Source organism: Clupea harengus, chromosome 10, assembly GCF_900700415.2.
Source record: "Clupea harengus chromosome 10, Ch_v2.0.2, whole genome shotgun sequence".
In the NCBI taxonomy this organism is placed as follows: Eukaryota; Metazoa; Chordata; class Actinopteri; order Clupeiformes; family Clupeidae; genus Clupea; species Clupea harengus.
The window spans coordinates 9,773,226-9,797,191 of record NC_045161.1 but is presented as its reverse complement, the minus strand read 5'-3'; the positions used below and the strand labels follow the sequence as shown (position 1 = coordinate 9,797,191).

The following is a 23,966-nucleotide window of genomic DNA, read 5'->3' as shown; positions in this document are numbered from 1 at the left end:
CGAGAGAACACACTGGTTTTCTTTAAGCTGAAGTCATCCTCGAAGAGTATTCTTCCACGCGCGAGCTTTGGATAGTATTTGTCTGTAAGTGCATATTATATTGTGTTTTGTTGTTGTATAAATGCCGTTTAGCCATCTTTGGAAATAGGTTGAATGTACGTTTATAAATGTCACGAATTTACAGCTAGAAAATAGCTAAACGATGCTAGCTCCCGCATTCATGCTATCTTTGTGCCACATTGTTTTACGTGGTATTTAAGTATGTCTTTGTTTTTGTCTGTTCCAGTTTTACAAAACGTCAATCTTGTATGAATGATTACAGAAGGGAACCACAGTAAACGCAAAAAAATCAAGACTTGTAGTTCATCCTTATTCATTCAGGAAAAGTGTTAGCTAGCTATCTAAGCCTGCTTAGAGGAACCACGCAGGTGGAGGACCGCATAGTAAAAAGACATAAGCACGGCGAGCTCAAGCATAAGAAGAAAGCTTTAGGAGACCACGATGCTACATGCAGACAGAGCAGACGGTGATGCCACTGAACAAGCACAAGGTGCGGCTGCTCAGGAGCTATTAGAACACGGCCATGAGGCAACCCAGAGGCAGGAGCCATTTCGAACACCCGACTCCCAGTCACATATATCCAAGCGGTCCAGCAGATCATCCACATCGTCATCAGCCGCCAGAGCACGTGCCAAGTCTAAAGCTGCACTAGCCCAGCTGACTTTTGCTGAGAGAGAAGCAAACATGATGAGACAGAAGGCTGAACTCGAAGCTAGCGCAATGAGAAACAAGGCTGAACTCGAAGCCAGTCTCCACGTTCTCACCACCCAAAAGATGGCTGCTGCCGCCGAGGCAGAAGCTGCAGCCTACGAGGAAGAGGAGATTGAAAGCGGGGAGAAGCACCAAGAGCCATACGTCCCGGGAAAGCCTTTCAGCGCCTTTGAACGTGCAGGCAACTACGTGCAGCAGCACTCAGCGATGTTCGGCAGAGAACCACCACCGGCGACAGATGCACCGCTGCACAGACTCGCCGAACCAGCTGCTCATTATAGCCCAATGCCACTCATAACCAACATAAAAAAGGAAGAACCATCTCCACGTAAGTCTCCTCCGGTGCTGCCCCGACCATCTCCCAGTCCGCACAAGGGATTCCTTCCCATGCCTCAGCTGTCTCCCAGTCCGCACAGGGGCACCTCCTCCGAGCCACAGCCAGCACAAGACCTCGCCAAGTACCTCATGCGGCGAGAAATGGTGAGCTCAGGCCTGCTTCAGTTCGATGATCGCCCTGACCATTTCTGGTCATGGAAAGCCTCCTTCCTCAGCGCCACCCAGGACCTGAATCTGACATCCAGGGAAGAACTGGATCTGCTCAGCAGAGCAGGCGCGGAGAATCCGCTCAGTGCACGTCCTCAATCCCGCTGCAGGCCTCCACATGGTGTGGCAACGTGTGGAGGAATGCTACGGGACACCAGAAGCCGTAGAAGATGCACTGCTAAAAAAGATTGAAGATTTCCCAAAGCTAACCAACAAAGACAATGCCAAACTCAGAGAACTCGGTGATATCCTCCTGGAACTGGAGTGTGCCAAGGAAGAAGGATACCTACCAGGCCTTGCCTTTTTGGATACAGCTCGCGGAGTGAACCCAATCGCAGAGAAGCTACCATACAGCCTACAAGAGAGATGGATATCGACCGGATTCAGGTTCAAAGAGGAAAACGGCGTAGCCTACCCTCCATTCTCCATATTCTCACAGTTTGTCCGGCGACAGGCTAAAGTGCGGAATGACCCAAGCTTCGCCTTCGCCACCTCCAGCAGCCACACGCCACCAAAAGCAGAGAGTGCCGTGAAACACGGCTACAAAGTAAGTGTGCACAAGACAGAGGTCTCACCCAGATCCAGCTACGGTGACAGCAGATCTGCGGAGATGAAGACAGGCGACCCAGACCGTGAGTGTCCTATACACAGGAAGCCACACCCACTCAAAAGGTGTAGGACATTCAGATCCAAGCCTATTGAAGAACGTAAGGCTTACCTCAAAGACAACCGCATCTGCTTCAAGTGCTGTGGGTCAACTCAACACATGGCAAAAGACTGCAGAGTGCCAATCAAATGCGCCGAGTGCAACAGCGAGAGACACATCGCGGCTCTACACCCAGGCCCTCCGGTCTTCAACGACAGTGCCGTCACGGAGAAGGAGGAAAGCGGGGAGCCGGATGAAGACACGCCCACAGTCACTTCCAAGTGCACAGAGATTTGCAGCAATGCAGACAGCCCACGATCATGTGCCAAGATCTGCCTGATTAAAGTCTATCCTGCTGGGAGAAAGGACAAAGCCGTCAAGATGTATGCAGTGCTGGATGAACAGATTAACAAGTCACTCGCAAAGACAGAGTTCTTCAATCTCTTCGGCCTCAAAGCCAGTCCAGCCCCATACACACTGAAGACCTGCACGGGGACGACAGAGACCTCCGGCAGGCGAGTCAACAACTTCATGCTTGAATCTATGGATGGGAAACTACAACTCCCTCTCCCCACGCTAATCGAGTGTGACATGGTGCCGGATGACAGATCTGAAATCCCATCTCCAGACGTCGCAAAGCACCACCCCCATCTACAGCCAGTGGCGCACAGGATCTCAGCCGTGGACCCGAACGCACCCATCCTCGTGCTCCTGGGAAGAGACATTCTCAGAGTGCATAAGGTGCGTGAGCATATCAACGGGCCACACAACGCTCCCTATGCACAACGGCTCGACCTGGGCTGGGTCATCGTGGGCGAAGCTTGCCTGGGGACAGCCCACAAACCAACCGAAGTCAACGTGCTGCAAAATGACCAAACATCTTTTCTCCATCCCTGTCCAAATAACACCCAGGCGAAAGAAGGCTACAGCAACACACCGCAGCCACACAACTCTCTCTCACTCCCCTGTGAGGAGGACGCAGGCTGGGCAGCGGGCAGAGACAGCCTCCGCCTCTCAGTGTTCGAGAGCTCCAAAGATGACAACAAACCAGCAATAAGGCATCCTGGCCCACTCAGAACAACACTGGAGAAAAAGATCAGAGACCAGATGGACATTAATGTGGACGCTGTCAGGGTGACCCGCATCAGACGATCCACGCACCCGGACCAGCGGTCATATGTCCCAACGGACCAGAATCCTGCGGATCATACCACAAGATACATGCCTACACCACAGCTACAGCAAAGCAGCTGGTACTCCGGTCCTGGTTTCCTGACACGCAACAACACAGAGGAAACCCCGGAGCCCCATGTCTTCACGCTGCTGGAGCCCGAAGCAGACGCTGAGATCCGACCTGAGGTCACCGCTCTGGCTACCAGGGCCACAGACACTCAGCTGGTCTCACAGCGGTCTGAAAGATTCCTAAGCCGGAGAAACCTCTGCAATGCTACATCCAGACTCATCCACGTCGCTACATCTTTAAAGGGGAATCCAGTCTGCTCAGATCGCAAAGGCTAGAGCCGTTTTAAAGTCACACTCACCACATCCACCACATCGCCACTCTCCAGGTGTGTGACCCGCCGCAAGATGCACGGAAGGCTACAGGACCAGAAGATGGCAGACCTGCCTGCCGACAGACCCGCACCCAAGCCTCCATTCACCAACGTGGGCCTTGGTGTCTTCGGGCCATGGGCCATCATGACACGGACAGTCCTCACCCCAGCAATGCTGCTTACCCAGAAGATGAGCACCGTCTCAGCCCCCTCTGGGAACTTCCAGACGGCGGATCTGCAAAATGAATGTTGTGTGCCAACAGAACTGTTTGTAATTTGTGTTAAAGTGATTTTGTAGTGGCATAATATTATTATATTATTATATTATACCAAGCGGGGAGTGTTCTGCCTTCGCTAAGAAATGCTTGTAAGTAAACCTAAATTTAGTAGCTTTAGTAGCTAGAAATAAGTAAATACTGCCACCTAGTGGACAGCCCACACAAGGGAAGACGCGCAAGCTTGGTCTTCATTTATCGAGTTGTACCACGAGAGAACACACTGGTTTTCTTTAAGCTGAAGTCATCCTCGAAGAGTATTCCTCCATGCGCGAGCTTTGGATAGTATTTGTCTGTAAGTGCATATTATATTGTGTTTTGTTGTTGTATAAATGCCGTTTAGCCATCTTTGGAAATAGGTTGAATGTACGTTTATAAATGTCGCGAATTTACAGCTAGAAAAGTTTTACAAAACGTCAATCTTGTATGAATGATTACAGAAGGGAACCACAGTAAACGCAAAAAATCAAGACTTGTAGTTCATCCTTATTCATTCAGGAAAAGTGTTAGCTAGCTGTCTAAGCCTGCTTAGAGGAACCACGCAGGTGGAGGACAGCATAATATATATATTTACGTTTTCATGTGTTCACATTTATTTATTTATACTTACATTTATTTATTTATACTTACATTTATCCACGGTGTAACTTGCTGCAGCAAAATAAATCTGTCGTCCCCCGTCACCAAGTCAGGGGGCGGGTTAAACCCTCTGATTGGTGGTTCAACTTGAATTGACTGCTTTTGACTAATTCAAGATGGCAGCACCCAGTGCAGATTCAATAAATGAAATATTGCATGCTACAGTAGGCGAAATGTTGGTTGTAGCTGAGGAGATGGAGGCAACTGACAATTCAAATAGTTTTTTAAATCATATTGAGGGCTTCGCTGAAATTATGTCAACGATATCGGCCCTGACTGACACAGACGAAAATGTGTTCACGATCCTCAGATACATTTCCCCTGAAACCTTCGTTACTCGTTACAAATTCAAATCATCTTTAGTAAAAAAATGAATCATGAGAGTGATATGAGACCAACGAAGGGGACGGTGGTAGAACACAGACTGCAAGCAGGTTTGGCGAATCAGTGGTCCTAGCGCACGTTAATGCGCCCCGCCCGTGTATGACAGTGTCAGTGATTCTTTTTGGAGTAATATCTCCGCGATATCCTCCAGAACAAGGCAAAATGGACTGCAATATGCAGTGGAAGGATATATCCAAAACATTAAGATCAACAACGAAGGGGATTTTAAGCTAGCTACCTACAAAGATTATTATTATTCTTTATTCCATCTCTGGCGAGGTATCTAGCTAGCTAGCTAGGATGGTGACAATCTAAAGTACAGTACAGTAACGTATATAGCAGTGTGGAGCAAGATAGCTTCTAGTAACGTTATTGTTCAAGGGATGTGTGTGCATGTTGCTGAAAGTATTTCACAGTCACTGTACTGATAACTTGCTTGTAAAACTGATGATCCTGCTATGGCTTTGTATCAGATCGCCAGGTTATTGCTCTCAGGTTGTGCCTTATGCATATCTTGGGATACTCAGGACTAGGTTGCCCATTCACTAAATGGTACAATGTCCTGCTTTAGTATTGCCTATTGTGTATAAATTCTAAACAGAATAAACTTCATAATTCTCAAAATTCTGTCTCTTTGTTTTTTTATTAACAGCATTTACTTGTACTTTTACTTTCAATACTTAAGGACACTTAATGTCAGAAAATTACTTTTGATACTTAAGTACAGTAAAGATCAGATACTTTAAGACTTTTACTCAAGTAGTATTCTAAAAGGTTACTTTTACTTGAGTCATTTTCCAGTAAGGTATCTTTACTTTTACTCAAGTATGGCTTTTGGGTACTTTATACACCACTGCTATTACTACTGCTATTACGAGTTGAGGGCCTCTTCAATTAATGATGCAGCCTCACGCAGCAGCTGGGGGTATGTCTTCTGGGACATTCTGGTATCTTGATTTTTCTAAATTAAATCTGGCGCTTGGCATCTATACCCGCCAAAACTCGATATCCCTCTGAATCGAAGAGAGTTTGATCGACTGGTTGACCCTGCCTGGTGTGTAATACTGTTCATTCACCAATCAGAGGGTTTAACCCGCCCCCTGACTTGGTGACGGGGGACGACAGATTTATTTTGCTGCAGCAAGTTACACCGTGGATAAATGTAAGTATAAATAAATACATTTAAGTATAAATAAATAAATGTGAACACATGAAAACATAAATATATATATATATATATATATATATATATATATATATATATATATATATATATACGAGTACATGTAACATTTATATATTTAGTGTCTCATTTTATTCATTTTGTTATCTAATTATGTATTTATCCAAGTATTTAACCATTCATTTATTTATTTATGTATTTATTTATTTAGTTATGGCCCCGATAATCCTCCATAGGTATGTCTTATCTGCCTATTACATTAACGCTGGAAAATGCGTAGCTTTCATACTGGCTCTAATTAGCGCATATGTTTATAGTGAGGAACCGTACTTCGCCGCTGACCTCGCCGTTCCATCTGCTTAACCAGTGAGACTCCGTGACCGTGCTGAAGGGCTTGAGCACAAAGGTGCTGCTGTTTTGTTTGGGCCAGATAATAGTTGTATGATCTGGCATGTTCATGAGCTATACCACACTTGTTGTGCATGCCTGTCTGACTTATTTTGTTTTCTTTGTTTGTCATTTTCTTTTGTCTTGAAACCGTGGCATTGTACTATCTCCTTGTCAAACTCTCCAATGGTGTAATGCTTCTGTCTTGTGTTTTCTGTTTGCATGTGACTGTGGATAAGGCTGGTGGCGCTGTAGCTTGTCCTGGTGCATGTTTGTTATTTGTTCTGGTCTGTAGTTAATCTCTGAGTGATTGCTATTATTGTCTGAGTGATTCATGCTTATGATGGACTGTTGGTATCTCCTGGTGCAATAATTGTTTTAGTTTTATTCATTAAGCAGTGGCTAGGTGCTTCCAGAGGGAGGCTAGGCACCTGGTGGTGGGCCCCTGTCACTGCATGCGGGTGTATTAAGCTGGTTAGTGTGCTGTGGGTGTGCTGTGTGTAGTGTGCTGTGGGTTGCTTGCCGTGTAATAGTTCACCTTACAACCACTTCTTTGAGTGTGTGTGTGTGTGTGTGCACGTGTGAGCGGTGTGGATCCAAAAGCACGCCGTCTGCTAGTCTGCCTCCCTCAGGTAAGTCCTACTTAGCACTTATACTCTAGTCTAATAGTTTCCCTGTTTTAGACCTACTGGCATAAATGATATTCAATAAATATATTTTTGTATCTTGCTAACTTGTGAGTTTCGTTTGCAGGTTATTTCATAATCAACCTCTTTACTCCCACTCTCCCTTCCCTCAGTTATTAATAAACATTCTTGAACTGGAATCCCGTCTGTCGCCTCGTGCATTCGAACCTGTTTTTGCCTTGGTGTATGAACTGAAATTAACAGTATAATAAACAGTATACTGAAAATTACTTTAAAGTATTCCCTGGGGCTTATTGTTGTACGTTTTCCCCGGGGTGGCGTAGTCGGACTATAACTTGGGGTATAACCATCTTCCCTTCTACTGCCCTCACTACACATGGAACTGTCATCTGCAAGAGTTAATAATGCTCAGCCACATACACTAGCAATATGGGAGAATTTGATATCCAAGCTGAAGGATCTACTGTTGATTTGTCTGTGACTGACTCAATGCTCTGTTTGGTGGTGGGAGGGGGGGCTGGGGGGGGTGTGTATATCTGTATCAATATAACATGTTTCCTGATGTGTTTGGTTGTATGTCTGTGATATGGAAATAAAAAATGAATGAGAAAAAAATAGATATGTGGCGCTACAACAAACCAATCAAAATAAACACTTTAAATCCTGTGCGGCACTAACACATTTGTGTTACTAATAGTATCAGAGTACATACTTACATTAAAGCAGGGTTGTCCAGTCCTGTGAATGACAGGATTGCTTAAAAGTTCTACTTATGAGATGGTTGACTTGATGTACTGATCGCTTCTGAGGCATACTAATTTCATGTGAAGATGTTGACAGGTCCTAAACATGGGTGTCAACTGGAATGAGCTTTTTAACGAGCGTTTAGTACGTTGAAGAAACAAGTTGTGTACTTTCAGAGATGAATGAGGGTTATTATTCTTGGCTTGAGTGCTTCTTATTCCACTACAGGTGTCATGGCGATGGGGATGACACTGCTCAATGGAATTCATCTTCTGTGGACTGATTTCTTCCCATAGCTGATGCATTCGTCTGGGCTGTAAGTGAACCAGCCAGTAAACTTAAATCAGAAGAAGACATAAATGTAATAGCGTTTGTGTGTAGGTGCTCATATCCCTTTCTGTGTGTGTTTGTGTGTAGGTGCTCATATCCCTTTCTGTGTGTGTGTGTGTGTGTGTGTGTGTTTGTGTGTAGGTGCTCATATCCCTTTCTGTGTGTGTGTGTGTGTGTTTGTGTGTAGGTGCTCATATCCCTTTCTGTGTGTGTGTGTGTGTGTGTGTGTCTGTGTTTGTGTGTAGGTGCTCATATCCCTTTCTGTGTGTGTGTTTGTGCTCATATCCCTTTCTGTGTGTGTGTGTGTGTGTGTGTGTGTTTGTGTGTAGGTGCTCATATCCCTTTCTGTGTGTGTGTGTTTGTGCTCATATCCCTTTCTGTGTGTGTGTGTGTGTTTGTGTGTAGGTGCTCATATCCCTGTGTGTGTGTGTGTGTGTTTGTGTGTTTGTGTGTGTGCATATATGGTGCCGTCTGGGCTGTAACATCATCACTGGTCTGTTTCACAAAGTCAGGTGTAGACTGATATTGAGTGTCTATGGATGACTATTGTATTTGTATTGCGATTAGTCATTTCCTGCATGTTTTGTGATATGCCATATGTTGTGTTGCATAGACAAATCTGGGTTGAAGAGAGTTCCTATTAGAATAAATGACATTGGATTTCGGTCAACTAACAACATTGAGATCAATCTGACTCATACATTTCCCAAACACAAACTGTGACAAACCAAATATGCATGTGCACACACACTCAAGGTACATGTTTAACCAACAATGCTGAAGACACGAGTCACCTCTTTGACTTGTTTGTTGTCAATCTTTAAGTAGCCTTGATGTCAGAGCTAGATCTATATATTAAGGATTGCACTGTTCATCAACTAAGATCGATGTGCTTGTTTCTATTTGTAAACTTAATTCAGGAAAAAGTATCTTAAAATGTTTGTTTTAAATGGTGATGTTTACTTTATTTGAGATACATTTCATAGTGAATTAAAGGATCAGTGATGGAAGGGAAGTCTAGAGTTTTAAACCTCTACCTGGTTGAATGCATTCATGTGTGAGTGTGTGTGTGTTGAGGTGGTATAACGTTGGGGGGGGGGTTCTTAGCCCGATGATTGACTGACCTATTTGCAGAGCATCTGCAATTATACATACATTCCTTGAGGCTCTGTTCTCACAGTACATGGCATAAACACATGCATAAATCACGTTCAGCCCTGACACAATTCCCAGACTTTCTAAAGTGACGTATGAATATTCTGTTGAAGATACAAAAAAAAACTCAGACGACGCATGACCTTTTGAAATGACTGAACGTAAAAATACATACGTGTGTGTGTGTGTGTGTGTGTGTATGTATATGAATGGCAACATATCTGATGGAAGGGAAGTGCATAGGAGGAGCCAATTACATACTTGGTTTAGTTTGTTTTCTGTTCAACCTATTGGTGCATAATAAGGGGGAGAAGGGTGGGAGGAGCAACAGTGGGACTTAAATGACAGCCTTGACAAGGTGTGGGGTAGTGAGAAAAGAACAGCCGAGGATGGACACGTATTGTGGTGCAACAGGATACCAGGTGAAGATGAGACTTTGGAAAGTGTGTGCCCTGATTCTACTGGCCATATCTGTGGTAAGTAACACACACACACACACACAGTGAAAAAGAGAGACATCTTTAATTGACCCCAGAAGAGCTAGGAATTAATTATTAAATACACCTAAAACCACATGAGATTAAGGATACTAAATAAAAGAAACACCATTATGTCAATATAAAATATACTCTATCATTCAACATCTCAAAACCAAAGAGAGAAATCACCAGATACATACAGGCCTTATAGTTCATTATAACTGACTCAATGACTTCTTAATGTATTACAAAGGTATCCTTGCTTTATCTCTTCATCTTTAATTGTGTCTTCTTCAGGAGCAGTACAGCAGTATAGTTCAGATAGAATATGCATAAATATGTTTGATGGGAAACTAGTTTTGATTGAGCTTTCACCATCAACTATATTGCCAAGAAACAACATGGCATGCCATCAAGCTCTCTTGGTGTTTTGAATTTTGCATGCCTTTTTGGTATCTCACTGGTTTTAGTATTTATTTACTATTTTTTAAAGTAGCATAACGGATCAATTGCTAGTCGCTAATGATATGCTAGCGGCTAAAACTAACAAAATCTCTTGAAATGTGCTGACTTTGACATTATGACAAACTAGTTAGTCAACAACTGTCCCAACACAGTCAAACATCAAACAAGTGCAACACAAGACAAAGCAAGACGGCAAATAAGCTACTTACTAGTTCGGCAGACAGTAGAAACCGGGCGGCTTCAGGCCAACCTACATTTAGCAGTAATATGCCTACGGACCCTCCATATTAAAAGTTATTGTAGCGCCCCAATTTTTTTTAAAGCTATTTTATTTTAAGGTAGAACTGCTTATTCTAACCCTAATCCTGAAGTACTATTACTGCATAATGCCACTTTAAATAGTAAATGAGTAAAAATAGTAAATTCATTTAATTAATAAGTAAATAAAGCTAAAGTTAATAAGGCTGCTTTTATAGTCAATCTCTGAATCACAAAATTATTTTTGTCAGTGGTAGTTTTTTCTAAAATCTTTCGTGAGAGTTTTAGTGATGCAGCTGGATGCCAGGCAGTTAGGTAGTAAAAGAGCTATAATACACTGGACTCGTTCCAACACATCTCCCTCTGGGGCAGTGCCTTAGCAGGCAACAAGGTAGTTTTTAAATGTGTGTAAATGTGTGAATTGATTGAGTTGAATTATTCATTAATTGTACACATGTAATTTTGGTGATCATTTCTGAAATACAAATGCTGAGAGACTACAAGTCAACATCTACATATTTCATGCAATGTGATTCCTCTGCCAAGGAAATAAAAAAGGCAGTGTAATCTAGTAATCTAATCTAATCTGGATGTTAAATTACATTCAAATTCATCCCTGTACATAGATTGCACATCAATCATTTGACTGGAATATTTGATTTAACTTACTACAGCTACTGGAAGTATTATTCACTAATTAGTCGTATATTTAGCCCAGAGGCTAAGGTTTGGGTTCATCAAGTATGTCACCCTTAGCAGCAAGACAAGTCAAGCAAAATGATTGACAACCCAAAACAAGATGATGTAGTAATCAAAGGAAATGGCTACAAATCAGCTGGATGTGGAGGGCTGTTTACTGCATCAACCTCTGATTTGGCAAATGACATGTGAAAAAGGAGCAGCATTTCTTTGACAGAGAATGGAAGTCGCTGCCAGGAGGCTCGTAATAGAGAAATGTCCCTTGGGGGTTGCTGTAATGCAGTCGTTCTCAAAGTATTCTGTGTTGTGTGGCGTTGGATAATAAACTCATAATTATGAAAAGTTGACTACTAGGATGGCTATATTAATGCCAGTCGGCTAGCCTACGGTTGGTAGTGAATTACTGCGGTCGCGTGGTCGGTATGCGCATTGTAACGGATCCCCGTATAGTGGCATTAAACTTACTGCTGGTGAAATTATGTCGCCGAACTTGACGAGCAACCCCACTTTAAGCCAGGAATCCCAGGACACACCACAACAGAGACAGGGGTTTTTGGTATAGAAAAATAATCACTTTTAATACAATACCATTACCAACCAGGTTTAGTGGAGGGCTACAGGCCAATAGTGGTCAGCCAGTAAGGCTAGGGTCTTTGTAGGCAGGGTGAAAGGACACACAGCAAAAGGCACACTGGGCATCAACGTCTAACCCACACACTAGTTTAAAAAAAGTATAGGCACTCCATAACACAAAAAGGCTACACACTAATAGCACACAGCACTTCAGTCTTCCCACGTGCACATAAGGACCACTGAGCCTCTACCAGTCACTCCTATCCGACCCGCCCCCAACGCTAACACCTGTCTAGGCAGGCAGGCACACAGACAACATAAAAAGAATGTCCGTTCGGTCGGGGTCCCTCCCGACCGAAGCAATAAAAATAAGAAAAACCAGCCAAAACAAGGCTTAGGTCAGTCAGTCTGTAACACCAGTCCACCTGGGTATAAGGCTGGTGGAAAGTCCTCTTGCCACATTACGAACTTTTAGTTTGGCGCACGACCAGTGTCTAAGTTCCTCACGGGTGGCCGGGACTCTTACTTTGACGCCTGGTTGCGTCTGTTGGCATGGGGACGATGCAGTTTTCCCAACCTGGATGACGTCACCCTCAGGATTCCCGGAAACGTCAGTAGTTTGATTTCGTGCTGCTTTCGAATCTGTCAACAACAAAACAAGCCGTGAGCTCTCAATGGCCAACACACACGACAGCCTACTCACACTGCACTTGATCAGTTGAACCAACGTTCCTTTGGATACGTTTGAGAACGCCGAACGATATATCTTGTCAGATGTCTCCCAACTCGCGCTCCCTCGGGACCCAGGCGTTGTGGTCAGCGTTGTGCCAGTCTGCGGCGGCAATGGCAGTGGTGACGATAACAGCCGCGAATCCTGCAGCCCGTCGCCTTGGCTCTGTCGTTGAATCCTATATCCCGTCTCCCGCATCTCACCGCTGTAAGTCTCTTTATCCCCACCTCAATTATTGTTCAGCCAATCTGTGCCGTGGCCGTCCAACCCCACTGAATGCCTACAGCTGTGTCTTATTAGGTAATCAGTGGATCAGTCTGGCCTTGAAAGGGTAAAAGACAGGGCAAAAGAAAGCACGGACCCCGTGCTGGGTACTGTACAGTTCATAATACAGAGTAAACATTTTATCCCCATTGTCAAACGGGAGAGAGTCCACAACCCACTCCTAACATTCAGGCACAAGTTCTGCATAAACCATAAACATATAAGACATCTCATAAAAACACAGGACCCACACGACAATTACTCTTTTATTTTCTTCTTTATACATTCAATAAACTGGCAAACTATCACCACCGTAAGAGCTTTGGCCTCATACGGGTCCATTAAACCATTACACTTTTTTAATGTATGCATGTGCATCCGTCCGTAACTAAATCTGTAGCCGTACTGAGAAGTTCACATTAACACATAACAACACAAATCTGCGATACTTTTTTTACCTTGTCAAAATAAAAGTCCTAATTATCTATAAGAGATAAGGTGGCATAAAACCTTAATACATTCTTCAAACAATATGTAACCCTGTGTCCACAGAGAGACTCTGGGTAGACACTATTATCAACTAAACTCTACAATATCTGTCACTAGGTTCACTCAGGGGTATCTTATCTCTAGGTTCGTTTAGGAGGACTGCAGTAGTGCTTAATTACATTAAGATATCCACCCAAACCCACAATAACAACAGCAAACCAATCAGATCATGTTTCAAAAAGTATGAAATTGTATTTATAAAAATATCAGTACATCATATTTAATTTCAGGATGAAGGGGAAGGAAGATAAATGCTACTAATAACAGTGTGTAATATGCTAGTGTGTGTGTGTTATATTTCACTATGTTTAAATTTGGAAGTTCATTAAGTAATCTAGGGGGATGCTGAAAAGGATATTTTGTTGCTCAAGGTTAAATGTTAAGTAAAATTATCTAGAACATTCAGTGTGGTATCGTATCTATCTAAAAATATGTAGTGCTGTAGTGTCAGTGTGTGAAATGGCTTATATATGAAATATCAATTAACCTTAACTACCACTAATAAAAACAGGTGGCATATTCTATTCATTGCAGTTAATTCAATACAATACAAAGCACAACGTTTCAATACAATACATATGATATATACAAATAATCAAAGAATATATACAAAGAATGTATCAAATATCCCGATCTTGACTCTGTGTGTACGTGTCTCTGGGTTGATGGTGCGAGTGTGGGAACGCAAAAGGAAGGGAAAATGTATCGTTCTCCCTTAGAGGGGAGGGCTTAGGGAGTGTCTCACAATACGCAGTACTAATTCTAATGTGAATAGAGTTAGGGTTCATCCACTTCTAGCAAGTGAAACTAACGAGGGTTACAAATACATTATAATTTAGGCACAAATCAAAGATCAATAAGGCAAATCCAAAGTAGGCAATCAACCCAAAATAATAGCCCTTATATGGGATTATTTACACGCATAATTGTGTTTATTTGGTGTTTAGTGATACATTGGCGTGTCTGAGTGTGTGATGGGAATATGAGGCTGTGAGCGAACTATAGTTTGTAACTTAACCAAGTCACACATGGAGCAGGGTTCCAGATGCTTTGACTAGCGCATTGTCATATCTATAAGTAGCCTACCGATAAAAAAAGGAGTGCCAGGTCTGGGTAGGAGGCCTGTTGTTCCGGGGATATACTATTTAGTTAGATTGTCCGCAAGTTTTTTTTTATTGGCTAAGTGGTCCTTGGTCTGAAAAAGTTTAAAAAACACGTCTGTAATGGGATGAGACTAAATGGCAGCACAACAGCATAACAGCATCCATAGGAGTGTCTTTGTGGTTTGCGTGTATCAATCAAGTCATGAATTGACATGTGTTTGTAATGTGCAATTAGCTGAATTGTACATACCGGTAACGTGTACTGGAATAGAATCACAGACAATCCCTTTAAGACAGGTATAGAGTGCAGTGTTACATTGGCCTGAGGAGTGAGGTGGTCAGGAAGAGGGGAGTGAGACCGACTCTCAGTCAGCGCTGAGTGGTGAAATGCACATGGACACTTGAGAGCCCACAGGCCTGTTTTTTTTACAACCACAGAACAACTAGCTGGAAAGATCAAGGCCAGAAGAAATGACACTCAGGGACTGGAAAGACAAGTTTGGGTAAAAACACAGGGTATAAACACAAAGCTTCACAGTGAAAGGTTAACAAGGAAGCATTTCTGAAACGCCAAGCCCTAAAGGGAATAGTTGCCAAAAAATGAATGAAGGTCGCTCATGTTAGAGTTACCGCCATTAAACAGAAAATATAATCTACATTGTAGATGGTAGAATCCAGATGTAAAAGCAACTTTAGACAGTTATTTGAAAGTCACATGTATTTTTCACATTCAGCAAAAATTCAATGCTATTTAAGTAGTATGCTTTACTTCCTGCGGATGCCCTGTTCACATTACATCACAGCATATTTATCAGCAGGCCTACATTTCAAGGCTTTTCTGATAGGTAACGACATTACTCTCTTAAGATGTTATAAAGAGGGAAAATCATGATAGATGGGGAAGAGAAACTGAACTGAAATAACTAAACATGGTTTCTGTTCTTAAAGGTCTGCTCATGTTCAGCTCAGGCAAACAGCCACAGACGACACAAGAGAGAATGGATCATACCACCCACAAAACTGGAGGAAAACGTGGACTATACTGAACGAGAGTTCATTGCCAAGGTGGGTTTCAGTATGTGAAGTATGAATAAGAAAGCTAAGCTAAGGCATGCAGTGTAATTATTATATCAACACTGAGTGCTCATTTTTTGTCCTTGCATGTGTCTCTAACCAGTCTGAACATGCCGGGGTGTCATCAGGCCCCAAGGCACTTCTTTCTTCACTTCTTTCTTCTCAGGCTTATATGCAAATATGAAATACAGGTTCATCAAGTTTCTGTGGTAACTATGAATGCAAAAAGAATTCAGATGAGACATTTAAAGTAATGTGCACCCATCCAAACTGAAAATCTGTCTCCTTTCTAGTCCTGCCAGTCTTTAAAATGTCAGTGGTTTCTATCAAGCAGTAATCACTGAAAGGTCTAATCCTCAATACTAGTAAAAGGTTCTTGATATTTTAGCTCAAATGCCAAGCAAATGCACCCCTCCCTACCATGCAAAAGGGCACAACCTTGCATAACAACAAGATCACATAAGAGCACCAGTGCAGAACTTTGTTGTTGATTGTTTGTATGGTTTGGTCAGTACCACTTTGTCTGTTTTCCATTTACATAGCCAGGACTAACACTTTATGCAGTCCTGCCACTTTAAACACACATATACTGAACAGACAGCTAGAGTAACATGAGGAGAATTTTGCTGAATCCAACGTAAAGTGTAATGGATTGTAATCAAGGACTTTGCCTTTAAGTTCCCATTGTTTTGTTGTTTTTTTAGATTCGCTCAGACAACGATGAGACGAGATCAGTGAAATACAGCCTGTCTGGACCAGGAGCAAGCAAGCCACCCGTCAACACCTTTATCATCGACCCCAACACTGGCTCTGTGAAGATCACCAAAATTTTGGACCGAGAGGAAATCCATCAGTATAATGTGAGTTTTTCCGGCCTTAAAAACAACACTGTATACAGGATCTGCTGAATCTACAGCTGGTCTACAAAGGTGCTTGTTTCACATGCGTTTCACACAACATATCCTGGTAACTCCACCTTAGCATGAAGTCACGTAAAGTGGTAGGCAACTCTGCATAACTATATTGTGCATATATTTACAAAGGTCCCCACCCACTTTCATCACTATGTAAGTTCTTGACTGCCCCCTTGAGGCTCATATTGAAGTGATGTGAGTGATTTAATGTCAAAGAGAAACCATGCAAATTTGAGTGGACAGGTTAACCCTTACAACTTACATTACTAAAGTTATTTGTGTCATTTGTGTGAGTTATACATATACACAACAAACCTCTACTGCAAATAAAATAAATCAATACAAAATATGACTTACATTACTCACCAAAGAAAACTGTATAGCTCAAAAAAGGCTTTTGTGTTTCCTCAAACAGCTCACTGGAATTGCCAAGTACACTGACGGTTCTGAGGCAGAGGAAGCCATTGATCTGAAAATAATTGTCATTGATCAAAATGACAACGCTCCGGAGTTTAAGATCCACAGGGGCAGTGTCAGAGAATGCAGCACAGTCGGTATGGAAACTGTCTGGTTTGTGTGAAAAGACTCAAGACTCTCAAGTGTTAACCACAGTTTAAGTAAAATTGTCACTCTAAAATGACAATTCCACAACAAATTCCACAAATAACATTCTGTCTGTTAGTAGACTCTATTTGCAGATTTTTTTTCTCATTTGACTCGTCTGTGTTTCACCAGGGACCGTTATAATGGATGTGTCTGCCCATGACAAGGACAAGAGTGGCACAATTAATTCAAAGATTGCCTACAGCATCATCAAGCAAGAGCCTGCAGGTTCTGGAATGCTGTTCTCTATCGACAGGGACACAGGGCAGCTGTTTGTGAAAGAGCCAACTCTGGACCGAGAGGTGAGGCTGGCTGGATGCTGTCATATCTATTGCAAACCATACTAGAGTTTACCATCAAGAGGACTCTAAAGCAGTTCAGTGGTTCTGTGCATCTGAGTTCAGAAGAATAAAGATTAAAAAAGATCATGTAAACAGTTAGCATTCTCTCCACTAGACCCACGACTTCTATGAACTGGTTGTCCAAGGAGTGGATCTGGATGGGGCCCCAAATGGAAACACCGCCACTGGCACAGTGCAGATTACTCTACGCGACATCAATGACAATGTCCCTACTCTGGAGAAAGAGGAGGTGTGGTCAAATATAACCCAATGGCCTATAATAGCGATATATCACTAAAGTGTTTGTAATTAAAAAAAAAATTAGGAATACTCTGTTAAAGTTGCAGTCTGTGATTCTAATCCAATATGCTTTTGTGTCAAATCTGCTCACGATCCTCTGGCTGTCTGGCTGAGTTCTTTGTGTGCGCCCCCAAATAAACTTTTTTTTAGCAGTAAGTTCATGGCAGTGTCCCATAGCACTTACGCAGAGATAGAGGTGACATGTCCTGACCAATCCTGACATGTCCTGATCAATTAAGATTTCTCAATATTATTATTCTGTGGATAAATGCTCAAAGACATGTCATGTTGCCCCTCTCCCCAGTACTTGGGCAGTGTGGATGAAGGAGCTGTGGATTTGGTGGTGATGAGACTCAAAGCTTTCGATGTGGATTTAGTGGACAGTGATAACTGGCTGGCTGTTTTCAACATTGTTGCTGGTAATGAAGAAGGTCTCTTCACGATCCACACAGATCCCAAGACCAATGAAGGTATCCTGAAGCTGGTTAAGGTAGGGCTACAGTGTTTCCTCCAGATCTTTCCTAATAGGCTACAGTACCTCTGTGTTTATAAATATGTCAGACGTAACTTTGACTTCCCATTTTCTTCAAATAACACTTAACCTTTCCTTCTGTGTTAAGCCTCTGGACTATGAAAAAATCAAAAAGCTGGACCTTGGGTTGGAGATAGAGAATGTCGCTCCATTCATCAATGGCACTGCTTTAGCACTTGGACTGGGATTTGGACTTGACCTAGATCTGGACTTGGATTTAGATGCTGGAGCTGGTGTAGGTGTTGGTGCAGGCGGTGGAGTTGGTGCTGGCATCAATATCGGAGTGAATCCGGGTGTTGGAATGGATTTGGGTCTAGATGCTGATTTGGGTCTGGATGCTGATTTGGGTCTGGATGCTGATTTGGATCTGGATGCTGATTTGGGAGGTGGCGTCGGTATAGGCGGCCATCCCAACATTGATGTCTCCCTTGAAGGTAAACCTATCCAGTCTGGTACCAAACCAGGGAAACCAAGGCCCAAACCAGCCAAAAAACCTAAACCGGGTAAAAGGCCACCTGGTAAAAGTTATCCTATTTCAATTGCGGTGAACAACATGCCAGATGGACCTAGTTTTGATCCTGGGGTAAAAGATGTGCCACTGTCAGAAAACCCAGAGGAGATTGAACTGCACTCAGTCATAGCTGTATATCCAGCTGTAGACGGAGATACAGGAGAGGAATTGGATAATGTCAAGTAAGTATCGGAAAAGTATCATTACGCATCATGACATACAATTATAACATCCCCCATAATTACATTTTAAAATAGTCAAGCAGGCAAATAAACATCTTATAGAGAGGCATTAAACAATCAAACATTTTCTTTTCTAAATTATACAATGCTCTTTCTCTGTGTCAATTGACCACATTTTTAGGTATGCGAAAGGACATGACCCTGACAACTGGTTAGTTATTGATGAGGACACGGCTGAGATTAGACTCAACAAGATGCCAGATCGAGAGTCTCCATTCGTAGTGGATGGCACATACACTGCTGAGGTCCTCTGTCTAGCCCAAGGTGACTATAAAGCTATATACTGTATATACTGTCAGTTGCTGTTGGGTTCTTGAACCAATTTGTGGTCTGTCTCAAAGGGAATGTATGGTAATGATTTCAGGTTCAATTTAGTTTGCCAACTGATTTCATGATTAACCCTCAATATTTCACACAGATGGATCAGGCAAGACAGCCACAGGTACCATAGCCATACAAGTACAGGATTCAAATGACCACTGCCCACAACTGACGAGCACATACCAGAACATCTGCGAGGATTCTAAAGTTGTGTACATGTCCGCTTTTGATGAAGATTTCAGTCCCAATGGAGAACCGTTCCACTTTTCCATAATTTCAGAGGAGAGCACAGGACCATGGGAGATGGAGAAGCTCAATGGTGAGGGGCATTCTTTAACAAAATCTCTTATAAAGAAATCTTTACAAAGCATCTCTGTGGTGGCATCGCTTTTCAAAAACAACCATAGCAGACATGCAGAGGTCTTAGAGGCTTCCAGAGGGGGACAAAGTCATTGTTGGCCAGGCAACAAGTCTCAAATCCTAACAATGAAGTGCTGAGTGAAGTACCAAGTCAAGACAGAGAAGTCCCGAGCCAGGTGACCACCTCTGGAGGTTTCTTTTGACTCATTATGCATCGTCAAACCCCTTCTCCCCCCTCAAACATAGACCTTAGGCAGATGGGTCCCCCCCTTATGAGCTAGGAATGAGGGCTCAGGCTGTTGTTTGTTATTGGCACTATATAAATAATGAAATGTAGCTGAATTGAAACCTTCTTTCTTTGAGTTGACGAAGCTGTGATAAAATGGCCGACCTGTAAGCATGGCTGTGTGTCCCATTGCATTTGGCAGACACAACAGTGGCACTGCGTCCACTAGAGCTCTTGTGGACAGGGATCTACAAGATCACAGTGGAAGTGTCTGATGCACAGGGCCTGTACTGTCCAGACAAGCAGACGCTGGAACTGGAAGTCTGTACCTGCACAGACGGAGCTAGCTGCAGCCTCTGGGGATATCTGGATGGTTCCTCCCCTCATGCCTCCTCTGTCAATTTTGGGGCTCCTGCTATTGGCCTTCTGATGACAGGGCTGGCCGTCTTATTGGGTAAGTCCATACAGATAGACACATGTAAACACAAACCCACAAAGGGTTAAAATACCCAGCATGCACTGTGTGCCTAGCCTTGCTATTGGGGTGGCAGTGAAGTGTCAGCCGCCTCTAAACTCAAAATATCTCTGAAACTCAAAATTTTATGGTTAGATAAATCAATGTATGGCAATGTAACAGAGTAGCCTATTAATAACAGCACAGCTGTCCAAATAACAGTTTTTACATCTCTATTTGTTCTTTGCTTCTGTGTGTATGTGTGTGCGCGTGTGTGTGTGGGGGGGGGCGGCATTGTGTGTGTTTAGTGGTCCCTCTACTGCTGCTATTCTGCCAATGTGGATCTGCAGCTGGCAGCTCTCGCTTCATTGATCTGCCATTCGATGCTAAAGCGTACCTGATTCCATACCACACTGAGGGCAAGGGTGAAGATAAGGTAAAGCACCTCTACAACCCCTGACTGTTTAAAGTCTTTTCAAGAAGCCTGCAGTATATTGCTATGCGTTACTTGGTGCTAGGAGACATAGTAAGAATATTTACTGATATCTTTTTAAAAAAATGTATTATATGTATCTCCAATATATAGTGCTTGTTCTATTTGTTTATTTGTTTTTAGGAAGTCCCCATACACCTAGTGCCTGTAGTTATGTCAGCGGCAGCACCCGTGGCCCTCCAGTCAGCAGTGGAGCAAACCACTCAAATGTCCAGCAGCACCTACAGCCACATGCAGCAGATGAGCAGGTTTGAAGCAACCCAACATGTCGAGTCAGACATGTGGACCATGGCAGAGCACGCAGCAATGGGCCAGAGTAATATGCTCAACACTCACCAGAGAGGCTCAACACACCAGGCCTTCATCCAGCAGTACAACCAGCAGTCCGGCATGGCGGCCCTATATGGAGATATCGCTCTACCTGAAGGGTTCCTGATGGAATACTTCTCCCAGGTGAGAGGCATAGACGGGGAGCATCAATGCCAGATGGTTGCTGGTCTCACAGCGATGTACACATATGTAGGTTACTGGTAATGAGTTGGGGAAGAGCGAGTGGCCTATGGGATGTCCATAGTGGCAGTTCTTAGTGGTGTGTCACCTCACATTCTGAGCACACCCAAGATTAATCATCTGTAGCCTAAAACAACCAAGGAGGCTACAGGATGTATAATTGCCAACTCAACCTGTTGCTTCTACTCAGCTCTCCCCCATTTTTACTACTAAAAGCTACTTTATCTGTCTTCATCTTTAATATTTACATTGGCAAAGTAGTGTGAGATAGAGTTGGTTTGAACAATAAGACTTCTACATATTGACATGGTCAGATGATCCCCCATTAGGAAAATGTTTATTTGGTCCGGTCAAATTGAACATGTAGGTAATGTGTCTGTGTGTATATGTCTGTGTGTGTTAAAGAAGGCAGCATGCACAGCTACGCAGGTTCCAGAGAAGGACACTTTGCTGGAATATGGCTATGAAGGGAAAGGATCTCCTGCGGGTTCTGTGGGTTGCTGCAGCCTCCTGGGGTCTGACGATGACCTCCAGTTCCTTGACGACCTGGGGAAAAAGTTTACCACCCTTGCCCAGATCTGCAAGCCACCAAGACCGATCGTGGAACATATGGAGACATCGCTGCAAGCTAACGTTAAGCGAGACAGTTCCATGTCTGTCAGCACTGTAAAGGTGACCAACGATCCTACTCCTCCTTCTCCCCCTTCTGTCCACGCTGAAACCACGGAGATCTGCAGGACATTCAGCAGCTCTGCAACTCTTCCCAGGATGCAACTGTGCGAGACCATGGCCATGCCCACCCAGACTGTGTTGGTGCAGCAGCAGCCCCTGTACTACATGGTTGAGCCGCAGGTTCAGAGCAGAGTGCTGCTGGCTGAGAGGCCCCCAGTGGGCCTGGGTCAGGGAGTGATCCTGGTGAACAGGAGCCAGACAGCCACAGAGAGGGTGCTGCTGCAAGGGGGAGGTCTAGTGCAGGAAGGAGCATTAGTGCAGGGAGGAGGTCTAATGCAGGGTGGTCGAGTGCAGGGGGGAAGCCTGCTGCAAGGAGGAGTTCTAGTGCAGGGAGGAGGTGTAGTGCATGGGGGAGGGATGCTGCAGGGGGCTCAGGGCTTGGTGATGTCCCAGAGCGAGCACATTCAGGGGACACAGGGTTTGGTGGTGAGGCAGGGAGGGCACATTCAGGGGACACAGGGTTTGGTGGTGTCCCAGAGCGAGCACATTCAGGGGACACAGGGTTTGGTGGTGAGGCAGGGAGGGCACATTCAGGGGACACAGGGTTTGGTGCTGATGGAGCAACATGTAGGTTCACTACAGAGAAGTGGAGTCCTGGGATCCCATAGTGATGAAATGCTGCTGGGTGAGGAAAATCATTGGCGGTCCTTCCAGTCCAACAGTCCACACTCTACCCAGCGGTAGTCTCCTACGTGGCATTAGAGTCTTGGCCCACCTTGGGTGTGATCCTGCAGCACAGAGCCTCAGGGTGAAAACAAAGAGCCAAATTAATTAGCAGAGTAACAGTTAATGCTAAAGAGCTAAGTCTTCATTTGTAAAAGAACAAGGCTATTGTCTTGAAGCAGCTCATTTAATACATGACATTTGTAAGGGAGTCAAGTAAGGAAAAAGTACAGGACTTGCAGTTGAGTTCTTAAGAAAGATCTAGAGCATAATAGCTCAATCTAGCTCCAACCACAAAGCAAACAGAAGATTCAGTCTAATGCATAGTGCCTTAAACTGTTGGAACTAGCAAATACTGATGCAAAAAGTAAACCTTTCAAATAATACAATAAACTCAATAAAATACAATGAAATACATTTAAACCATAAGGTCTTGAGAAGACCTGGTATAATTACTGTCATGGACAAATAGTAGTTATTAGTGTACTAACACGAGACATGTTTAGCAATATCTATTGACCACCTATTGTGTATTGACTAGCACGTTGTGCTTAAGGCTAGATGGATGCATAACCGCACAATCCAACAGATTTCCTAAGAAAATAATGTATTTGTTGTTGTGGTACACTTTGTTGTTGTGGTGGTGTTGTGATTTTTCCCTTCACAACAGAACAGAAGTTTCTTGCATTTTTCCATAATGCAAGCATAATACACTCCATGTACAATTAAACATGTAATAATATAAGGTGCATTTGTTCTTGATGTATGTCCTTGTCCTTTAAAGGTGATTGTGATTGATTGTTTAATGTATTCAAAATGCTACACTTACTTTATCTAAACAAGGGTAAATCAGTGCTGTATCCTTTGTTCAGACGGGGATTCACGGTGTACTGTTTTGTTATCTGGTGAAATTCTGTACAATCTGTACTGAGGAAATATATATTGTGACACTCCCTGTTTGTACTCAACCACAGTAGTGTGTCTGTTAGTGTGCCTGCAGAACAAACTCTCAGGATCTGCTGAGCACAAGGTTAATGAGGATAGTGGCCTCTTAGTCCCATCATACACAAACTCACTTTCAAACACAGAGAAGCTTTGATGAAACACCTGCTGAGAAGAGGTAATGTGAGGATCTCCAAAAGAAAGCTGTTTATGCCTGATAGAGATAGAAAACTGAGATGAGTGTAAGTCTGGGTGGAAGAGATGAAAAGTGTGACTTTTGTGCATAGAGAAAAAGGAGACGACAGCAAATGAGCCTGATTTGTATCTCCCAAGGGTATATTTTTTTTTTGTCAGAATGTTCTCTACTGAGA

General features: G+C 43.3%; 1 protein-coding gene across 1 annotated transcript; it reads left to right on the top strand.

Moving 5' to 3' along the window:
- The first annotated feature begins 780 nt into the window (after positions 1-780).
- Positions 781-23,398, top strand: LOC105903739. Its single transcript, XM_031574838.1, has 18 exons — positions 781-1,381; positions 1,425-3,369; positions 3,529-3,764; positions 12,223-12,341; positions 12,594-12,668; positions 15,326-15,442; positions 16,156-16,311; positions 16,781-16,919; positions 17,101-17,270; positions 17,425-17,559; positions 17,914-18,099; positions 18,230-18,834; positions 19,016-19,158; positions 19,313-19,534; positions 20,004-20,255; positions 20,564-20,691; positions 20,872-21,201; positions 21,664-23,398. The coding sequence occupies exons 1-18, from the start codon at positions 781-783 to the stop codon at positions 22,672-22,674; spliced, it is 6,570 nt and encodes a 2,189-aa protein (XP_031430698.1). The 3' UTR covers positions 22,675-23,398.
- The last annotated feature ends 568 nt before the right edge of the window (positions 23,399-23,966 follow it).